This window comes from Frankliniella occidentalis, unplaced genomic scaffold (assembly GCF_000697945.3).
Source record: "Frankliniella occidentalis isolate FOCC.00 unplaced genomic scaffold, Focc_3.1 Scaffold1, whole genome shotgun sequence".
In the NCBI taxonomy this organism is placed as follows: domain Eukaryota; kingdom Metazoa; phylum Arthropoda; class Insecta; order Thysanoptera; family Thripidae; genus Frankliniella; species Frankliniella occidentalis.
Genome location: NW_026267131.1, coordinates 1,516,477 through 1,525,919, shown reverse-complemented (window position 1 = coordinate 1,525,919; position 9,443 = coordinate 1,516,477). Strand labels below are relative to the sequence as shown.

The following is a 9,443-nucleotide window of genomic DNA, read 5'->3' as shown; positions in this document are numbered from 1 at the left end:
CCCTTGCTACCCCATCGGCTGCCGGCGTTGCGGCGGTGCGGTGGCCCCACCTCCCGGGGAGGACGTTGAACTCCGCGGTTTAGCTGGTGGAGGTATGGCGAGCCGTGGGGGTGAGCGGGGCAGTCCACCCGCGTGGAGTCGACGGCGGCGCAGTCGGAGTGGGGCCCGTCGAACGCCGTCGTCAGCCTTTGTGGAGGGTTGAGCTGGTCACAGGCCTGAGTCACAATAACCACACGCTCTCCACTTGACCTCTCCCACGCTCGAGCCCGAGGTGCGACGCTTCTGTTCGCAGTCGGTGTCCCTCGAGTCCTTGACCCTTCACCCTTCCACTCGACTGGAACCCCTCTCGGATTGGCTATGGGGCTTGAGTGTCAGTCCGATCAATCCTTGTTTGGGTTTCTTCAGTCACAGCACACGCCCTTATTTACTTTTTAAAAATCATACTTTTTACCGTGCCGTCTGCTTCACACCGGCCTGGTCGGCTCGACGACTGCTGCTGCTGCACCGCAGGCCGTTCACCCCCAACATGAAAATGCAAATGAGCCGCTCTCCCCCGCACTCACGGGCCCAGCGAGGCCTCTGTTCTGTCTCTCTCCCACTCACGGCGGCGGTCAGCTCGTCTCTCTCGCTCTCACGGCGGCGGGCAGCTCGTCTCTGTCGCACTAAAAGGGAATGGGAGCAGCGCAGGGGAGCGACAGAGACGGAGCGGGGGGCGGGCGGCGGCACTACAGGGAGGCCGGAAGCCAGACGCCGGAAATTGGGCGCCAAGAGATTGAAAAATCGGAGCGGATTGCAAGGGTGAAAGAATAAAGTAACAATATTTCTTCGAACTCGTAATTCGCAAAGTCATCACTGAAAGTAATCGAGAAAGTAATAAAAGTAGGAGGACAAGCAAAGAGCGAAGACATTTTGTTTTCCGCGATACAAAAGGATCTGAAACCACGACCACTTTTATTCCCTCCGCCCAGCCCAGGCGTGCCACTCAAACAACAACAACAACCGACAACAAACAACCCTGGCCTCAACCAACTCTCAGTGCGCTGCTGTCACTCTCTTTTTTAACGATTGTTTAATTTCACTGCGGTCAAGCACTTTCCATCCCGCTCACACTTTCACACAGCGAGGTTCCACCCTTTCGCTCTCTCGCTCTCTCTCTCTCCCGCGCCGCTCACGCGACGACCCCGCCGCGCCGCGCCTCTATCGCGGTGACCTTGAAAATGAAAGGCGTGTGCCGCACCTCTCCAGTGAATCAATACGCCGGTTATGTGACTTTGGCCAGTACAGTAGTATAGGCCACGCCGCCGCGTGCTCAGAGATAGAGAGAGCGACCATTGCGTTTGTGACCTTATGGCGACGCGCGATGAGCGGCTCCGGGGGATGTGACCAACAGCCCCCCCCCCCTCACACACATACACACATACACACACACACACACACAGCGAGAGCGTCCGATAATGGACATGTAATAAGGGGGCCGCTTCCGAGAAGCACTCTCCATTCCCCTTCCACTGATGGCGCGGAGCTCGGTCAGGTTATTCTCTCTCCTCCCCGCGCCGCCGCTGCTCCGGAGGCGTCCCTTGGCCGTGACCATTAGCGAGGCCTGCCAAAGCAGTGGCGCGCGTCAGCAGTGCGCGACAGCAGGGTACACTGCGCGGCCAATATTAAGACTGTGGTTTGCAGGCGCGGATTATGGTTGGCCGCGGAGGGCGGGCTGGGGGTACACATGAGACTATACTGGACACAGACTAAAAAATCTGCGACTGGACCATGAGACTGGACATTTCCGGTCTCATGTCCAGTCTCATGTCCGTCTCAGGTCCAGTCGCAGGTTTTTTAGTCTCTGTCCGCAGTATAGTCTCGTGGACCCCCAGCCGGAGGGCGGACCTGGCCTCTAGTGAGCCACCTGAAAGGTAGGCAATTTGCGCTGGGAATTCCCTGTACGTAGGCAACCGACAGTAGTGCACCCCCTCCCCCCTCCGTCAGCCAGAACTGATTATGGTCGTGTGTTTGCTTCAATTTGTTTTGGCAGAGTGGCCATCATGCGGACGTCACGACACGACACGCCGATCGAACTGAGTCGTGGCCCGGGACGCGCTGCCCGGCGCCGCGCCCTTGGCAATGAACATGACCTGTCCGCCGTTCGTTTACTTTCCCCTGCAGCGCGCTGCTGCACGTGTCATCGGCGGCCAGTCGATAACCAACTATCAGCGAAGTTTACTTTTTGTTCGATGGAAACGTCAATAAACAATTATCGCCTGTGTTATTTGAAAAGGTGGAGGAGGGTTCTTATAAATAGTACTCCGACTTCTACTTGATGTCCTCTAGAGGTTGGGGTCTATTTTCGTACCAAGTACACGTCTTACCTAGGGACGTCTCAATGTTCCAAAAATAAACGTCATCGCCTACTATTAGGCTTATACGTCTAATCGGCGTCGAGTTGAACAGGCTCTCGGGCTGGGTGATTGGTACGGGCAACACATAATTTTATCTCGTAAACAAACAGATAGACAACAAGAAAAATACAGCAAAAATTTTTCCAAAACAGAAGAAATTACCCCTTTTTTTATCTATAGTGTTTTTCCACATATTCCTTCCGAATGAAATACTCGCTTATCTCATGTTCCTGCTGCGCGCTGCGCCCACGTACGAAAGGATTGATTGTTGGGGGGGGGGGAGAGTTTGTCAGTTTCCCGTCAAACACTCGGCTGGCGTTTGCCTCGGTGATCGATGCCCCGATGACGTACTTACTTTCTACGGGGAAAATTCTTACACTACATTCGAACGGGCAGAGCAGAGCGGTCGAAGAGGGGGGAGGGGAGCGTTTCCTGCTCACTTTTGCCGTGCCGAGGCGAGGGAGGGCTGCTCGACCTCTGCGACCCACGACTGCCTCACCTCCTGAGCTGTAATTTGTGCCAGCCCAGACAAGCAGCGAGAAACATCAAAGTGAGAAACTAAAATCGGAAAGTTTGACAGCCGTCATCACTGCGGGCCTGTGGGTCAGTGGGAGCAGAGAACAGCGGAGCATCCTCGGGGCGGGGGCCGCTCGGTCTCACCCCCTGCAGCACACCAAGTGCACGAAGGTTCGCGTGTCTCTGTCCGCCGGGGCCTTCGGCGTGCCTTCGGCCCGGGGGCGCATCGCTCCGCCGCCCTCGTCTATTTACGACCTCGCAGAGATAAAGGCTGTCATTAGAATGGTGGAGGTGCAGGCGCGAGGATAGGGAGGCGCCCGAGCGAAAAACCGCGCCAAACGTTCGGTCGATGACATAAACTTTGGATGGCCAATCCACCCCTATTGTGTCTTCAGCACACGAGTGCGGCGCCGAGTTGGGCAACATTTTCCAGTCTCTAAAAGACAGGGCACTTTAAACAATAACATGAGAGCACCTGATAACAGCTGATGCTGATACTGCATCTGACTTTAATCGGACCAAGGATTTGGTTTTATGTTGAAAGAAAAATGCTGCTATTTGAAGCCGGAACCTCCAATGCCACGTGCTAACAGACGGTGTCTTTGACCCAGAAAACAAAGAAGCGATTCGCCTGAGAAACACGCGGGCCTCGCAGTGCTTCAAACGGAATTCGAAAACCCCCGATGACCGAATGTCACGGCCTTTGTAGATCGAGGGCTGCGTTCGAGTGCAGAAGCCGGTGGAGCGAATGATCGCGCGGACGGCAGGTTATTCCGAACGCACTCGGCTGATCGATGGGCGCTGTGTTTCGGCGGCGCTTTCACCCACGGATGGGGCTGGAATGACTTCAGACACGAAATGTCTTTCCTCTCTCTCGCACTGCCAGGGGTTACCAAGGGTGGGTGGGGGAGAAGGGGTGGGGGCTCTTCCGCGCACGAGTCGACAGCAAACAGCCGTGGAGTTTGAATTTTCGCGCCACCTCTCACTCGAACCTGATTGGCTTGGAGGTTGCGACGAGCCCGCAGGCATGGCAACTCGACAAAAGTGAGGGCTAGAAGCTGGTTGAGGCGATTCTGCATTGATTGTCAACTTTAAATACTTGTTCAGATTTTTAAAAATCATAAAATCAGAAAACGGTGGAGATTTTGAAGCTGTGGTGTTAAATTGAATGTATTTTGTGTTTCTTTCAGCAGTTGGCAAGAAGCTTTACGAAAAAATAAATGTGACTCTTATCCGGTTTCGGATCCTTTTCCGGTTGTTTTAGTTGACGATCAGTGTGAGTATTGTTAGGGCTCGCCTTTAATTTGAATCCATCGACGTTTAAATTGTAAGATTTTGTGAAGAGTTTCCTTTTGATCGATATTTCATACCTTTCTTGTCTCAAATTTGGAAACTCTCGTGTTTCTGCGGTTGTATGTGTTAATGCCGGGTCTAATGCCAAGACTGTGTCCACTCATGGCTCCCGCTTCGCCGAAAACATAACCTGTCGCTATCCCTAGTGTTAAGTTATTTTTGTCGTTATTCCTGTTTGAGACTAAATGTTTATTATTTGTTGCAGGATCTCTAAACTTCGCCATGGCCAAGTCAAAGAACCACACCAACCACAACCAGAGTGAGTACATTTTCGTTTATCGGCTCGATTCTTGCCACGAAGAGCTGGTTGGCTACTACAACTTCCATTAAAATACGGCCGCTCTCCTCCCCTGAAATCTCTCTTTATCACCAAGTGGAAATTTTTACTTAATCGCCTCCTAGTTTTTATTTGGTTGAACTCAACCTAACTCCCATAACTAGGTTATGGTACGAATGTTGTTTATCATACTTGCATACTCTGTGTGTGATGTATCAGTTACCTATATCCCATATTTCCTCGACATCCGAGGATTTTCTGATTTAAGAGTTGGGCCTTAGTTGCACTTCAATTGTAACTGTTATTGTTGTCTTCATGGGGCTGTTTTGAATTTGTGCGCAGCCTAGCTTTTGCAGAGCAGTTTTCCTATGATGAATTTTGTCTTGTCTTGATGACTCTGATTGTTTGATTAGTCTTTCTGAGGCTGCTTGCTCCATTTTCAAACTGTCAAAAGCATAGTTCTGTTTGCCTGTGATGACTTTTGTCCTATCTTGATGTCCATGATGGTTTGATTAGTCTTTCTGAGGTCGGGTATGCTTTTTAAATTGTCAGTGTACTGTCTATTGCCAATGATGACTCTTGTCCTACCTTGATTTCTATGATGGTTTGATTAGTCTTACTGAAGGCATGGACATGTTAACCAGTAGCATCAATATATTTTGTTTTTAATTGCTATCCTGTACTGATTGCATTTTTATTCATTGCAGACCGCAAGGCCCATAGAAATGGCATCAAGAAGCCCACCAACAACAGGCACGAATCTACCCTTGGTGTAAGTATTAAATTGTTTTAAAATTTTCGATACCAGGATTCAGACTGGCTTCAATTGTCATTTGTTGTATACATTCTAGTTGGAAATCAGCCAATCAGAGGCCCCGATATTCCTCTCGAAAATATCCAACAAATGACAATCATACCCTGTCTAAACCCTGCTATGTTGCAAAAAGATACTTCTTAGAAAGATATTTTGCAATTGATAAATTTATATTCATATGTCCAAATTGAGCATTATTAATGCTAAGGGGTATCTTTTTGTGTTTCAGGTCGATGCCAAATTCTTGCGCAACCAGAGGTTCGCCAAGAAGCACAACCTGAAGCCCAAGGCTCAGCTTAAGATGTTTGAGAAGAGAAAGGCTGCTGCAGCATTCAAGGCTGCCCAGAAGAAATAAGTTATAATTAAGTTCTACATTTATAATAAATGTAACAAAAAAATTAATCTTTTGTCGTCTTTTTGGCCAACTCTCATTCATATCAAGCTGTTGCTGGGGTTTTAGAAATTTAGGGATACAGAGTTGCAGCACACTCTTCCATTTCTGCTTTTGGGGGCATGAAAAGTTATGTGGGGTTTAGATTGGCATCTTTGTCTTCAGTTGGAAATGTTAAAGTAGAATTGGAGGTCTCGATAGGCTGGTTCACAACTAGAACGTATCCAACAAATGACGGTTCGGTGCCAGGAAAGTTGGTACATTTATAGTTAGTGTAGACACCGAAATCATTCTTAACTGGCTCAACATCTTCTTTCCTAAAGCAAAATTCCCAGGAAGTAGGATGCTGTACTAGTTCAATGCAATCATTTTTGGCTGAGTTATGCACATATTTTCTGATTGCTCATTTAATTGTCCACTCATGTTACATTTTTATTTTTAACCTGAATTTGATACGTCTCTTACTCTTACAAGGAGACCTAGGCAAGTCTGAACTAATTTCGTCCGAACTTGATACACCTGCAACATTTGGTTAAATTTTTTCTTGAGCATCAGCATCGTGTCCTGGGGTACTTTATGTTGAACAATAGGAAAAGTTTTAAATTTGGCAAGGAATTGATAGTCTTTAACTTAAATAATAGAAGAGGAACTACCACCACTAAACAGCTCTTTCTAAGTTTTACATTTTTAAGAAATCCAAGCTGAAATTATTTTCCAATAATATGTATATAGTACAGTACTTTTTAGTACTGTTCGATCTCAGCCAATCATACAAGACTCCTACTTTTGGCTAAATCTAGTTTGGTGTCAATTTCTTATTTGTGATGTAGGGCATTGATTAAGACCAACATTTCGCGTCAAGATTTTATTTAAAAAACAAAATTTTTACTCAAACAATTGAAACCAATGATGGCTTTTTATTCAACATTCAAACTACCCAAACTTATAGTGGGTAAAGACCAAATTAAAAATAATTCACCGTACTTAAAAAATTACATGTCAGAGAAATATAACAAGATCAAACAATTTCAAACAAGATTCAGGGCCTTTGCAAAGGAATGATGTTGAAGCGTAAATTATCAAATATCTAACAAAAGTCTAACAATTAAAATTAGTATTTTACAATAAAAATTATTATAGGACAGTGGTAGGCATGTTTTCACAAAATGTTGCAAGATGGCCTAACTCTCCACACCGGAAACAACGTAGAGGCTTCCAAACTTGCTTGTATCGGGGAGCCATGCGAGTGTTCTCTAGATTTCTGACTTCCTGCAGAATTTGTCTTCGCTCTTCCTTAAAAGAGCTGCTTTGTCCTGAAGAAACAACAGAGTAGAAGCTTGCTTCATCATCAGCCAAGTAACCATCCTCACTCTGTAAACAATAATACAAAGTAAACTTGTTAGGTAAAATTCTTTCACACTGAAGGTCATAAAAATAAGGTTCAAACTAAGATGCAATACTTACCTCTTCAGGTCGCTTCTGTCTCCTCTGCTCCTTAGGTGACGAACCCAAACACCCCGAGTTGCACTGAGAGCACGTGGAATCAACAAGGCCCAACCGTATATTTCTGAGAAGACATTCTCCTACATCTGGTCCTTCAGGCACTTCCCCGTTGCAGTCCTCAGGGAAACAAGCTGTTAACAAATTGAAACCCATTAGTATATTATGGTCAGTCCAGTTTAATTTAATTTATTTCCTTGTAGCGGGGTATATTTTGGAATTATTGGGACCAGTAAGTTGATTTTGGGCATGCAGATATTTTTCTAGTGAGCACAACTTTTAGGGCCCGGGTAGCCAGGTCGTAGACACTCCATGCCCGCGAGCTTGAGCGTGGCGTGTCGGCAGGCCGCCGGCGCTACCCCGCGTGGAGGCGGTGGAGGGAAAGCGGAGCCGGTTCAAACTTGCCCGCGCCACTGACCTCACCTTATCGGATGGACAGAAAATATTAAATACTCACGATTAAAAGGGCAGTGCTCTGGGAACTCGCAGGGGCAGCAGTCGTCATCGGGGCAGGGGTGGGCGGGTGCAGCTGGCTGCGAGGCGGGCGGTGGCGCCTGCTCCTGCCACCTGCGCGTCTGTTGCATCTGCCGCTGCAAGATCTGCCTGTTGCGCCGCTCGGCGCGGTGGCCGCGCTCCAGGTTGAACATCTGGCCCTGCAGCTGGCCCAGGTGCTGCTCGTGGGAGAACGACTGCAGCTGCTGGAAGGTATACATGTCCTTCAGCTGCTCGCGGACGCGCTGGTTCTCTTGCTCCTGCGCCCTCTGCTGACGACCCATGGCCTCGTGCAAGGCCTGCATCTGCTTCTGCACCTGGCGCTGCAGCTGCACTTGCTGGTGCACATGCTGCTGTTGTATGAGTTGCAGCTGGTTCTGCACCTGGTGGGACTGCTGTTGCGCATCGGCTTTGACACTGTGCAGCTGGCTCTGAACCTGATTGTGCCTCTGCAGGAGCTGGTCGTGCAGCTGGAGCTGCCACTGCTGGAACACTTGGCGCAGTTGATGGACCTGGTTCTCGGCGTTCACGGCGCGCTGCAGAGTTTCCCGGTGGCGCCGCTCTGCCTGCTGCAGCAACCTGATGAACTGCACCTGCTGACTGCTGGGACTCGGAGGGGCTGTCTGGGCAGCTGCGACAGCTGTCTCCGGGGGCTGCTGCATCTGTTGGTGGCGCATCGCTGCAGCTCCGAGGTAAGGCACGACCATGTCGTCACTGCACTGCGACGTGATGCGGGTCTCAACGCGAACCGCGAACCGCTGGGCACTTTCTTGTGGTCTGAGCTGGGCTCTGTCGTCTGCTCCGCTCCGCCCTCGCCGAAGGTCACTGTCCTACTGACTGCCGAGGGTGCCTCCTCTCCGGGGTTTTGTCTTCCCAGGGACGTCCAGTGTGGGAACGGATCCCGACCGCCGGCCGCCGAGCGCCGGGCCCGGCCGGGCAGAGGGGAGGGGAGGGGGAGCGGAGGGGTGGGAACTGACCTGCCCCAGGCCGCAGGGTCCCGAGGGCGGACGGATTAGCCGAGCAGACGACAACGACGAATTTCCCGACATCTCCGCAGAGGAGCGGGTCTGCCGTCTGCAGCTGTAGAGAGAACGCAAGGGCTTAACTGCGCTAGAGAGAGCGAGAGAGAGGCCTCCTCCAGCTCCATCCTTTCCGCTATTTCTCTCTCCGCTCGGGCCGTTCGCGCCGTGGAGCGAGAGGGTGGGTTGTTGGACGCGGCGGAACAGCGTGGGCGGCCAGCGCGCACACCGCCGCCTGGATGAAGCGGTGAGAAAGGAAAGGAGAAAAAATAGTTGAGGAGGAAAGAAAATGACAGATGGTTCCGGCCGCCTGTGAAGAGCCGGCTGCTTTAACACCGAGAAGCTGGTCGGACGGGGGCGGGGCGGTGGGCAGTGCCGTGGCGCCGGCGGTTTTGATCTCTCTCTCTCTCTCTCTCTCTTTCTCCTTTTCCCTCCCCTCATGTTTTTTATTTCGTCTGCCCGACCCCTGTTCAGATCTCTAGGTAATGGCGGCAATGATGTCCTCGCCTTGGAGGTCGGGCGGGTGCGGGTGGCGGGTCAGAGGTCAGAGCCACCTCAGCGGTACGTGATCCGTTGGCCGTCTTGTCGCCGTGCAGAAACAACCCTCTCCCATCCACGGGTGCCGCGCGACGGGGGTGGCGGTGGCTCGGGGGCTACTCTCCCTCCCTCCCTCCCTCCCTCCCTCCCT

The 9,443-nt window shown here is 50.6% G+C and overlaps 3 protein-coding genes across 6 annotated transcripts in view; 2 read left to right on the top strand and 1 right to left on the bottom strand.

Annotated features, from left to right (window-relative positions):
* The window catches only part of LOC113213475 (uncharacterized), a 66,921-nt gene extending 61,166 nt beyond the window's left edge, over window positions 1-5,755 (top strand). Inside the window, exons 1-4 of one of the 3 annotated variants that reach the window (XM_026432556.2) lie at window positions 4,086-4,185; window positions 4,468-4,521; window positions 5,247-5,311; window positions 5,583-5,755. In XM_026432556.2, coding sequence (XP_026288341.1) covers window positions 4,485-4,521; window positions 5,247-5,311; window positions 5,583-5,708 — 228 coding nt within the window. In that variant the 5' untranslated portion in view covers window positions 4,086-4,185; window positions 4,468-4,484 and the 3' untranslated portion in view covers window positions 5,709-5,755. Of the gene's footprint in view, window positions 1-4,085; window positions 4,237-4,467; window positions 4,522-5,246; window positions 5,312-5,582 lie in introns of those variants that run through there. The other 2 variants (XM_026432557.2, XM_052276811.1) reach the window with 2 other exon arrangements.
* Window positions 1-9,443, top strand: part of LOC113213447 (gonadotropin-releasing hormone II receptor-like) — a 113,795-nt gene that overhangs the window by 1,260 nt on the left and 103,092 nt on the right. Inside the window, exon 1 of one of the 2 annotated variants that reach the window (XM_052275685.1) lies at window positions 8,301-8,428. The exons of the other annotated variant lie outside the window; for it this stretch is intronic. The gene's annotated coding sequence lies outside the window, so the exon portion shown is untranslated. Of the gene's footprint in view, window positions 1-8,300; window positions 8,429-9,443 lie in introns of those variants that run through there. 2 annotated transcript variants of the gene reach the window in all.
* On the bottom strand, window positions 6,322-8,482 carry LOC113213504 (putative mediator of RNA polymerase II transcription subunit 12). The gene is made up of 3 exons (XM_026432595.2): window positions 7,702-8,482; window positions 7,209-7,378; window positions 6,322-7,115 (listed from the first exon to the last, which is right to left on the bottom strand). The coding sequence occupies exons 1-3, from the start codon at window positions 8,441-8,443 to the stop codon at window positions 6,879-6,881; spliced, it is 1,149 nt and encodes a 382-aa protein (XP_026288380.1). The 5' UTR covers window positions 8,444-8,482; the 3' UTR covers window positions 6,322-6,878.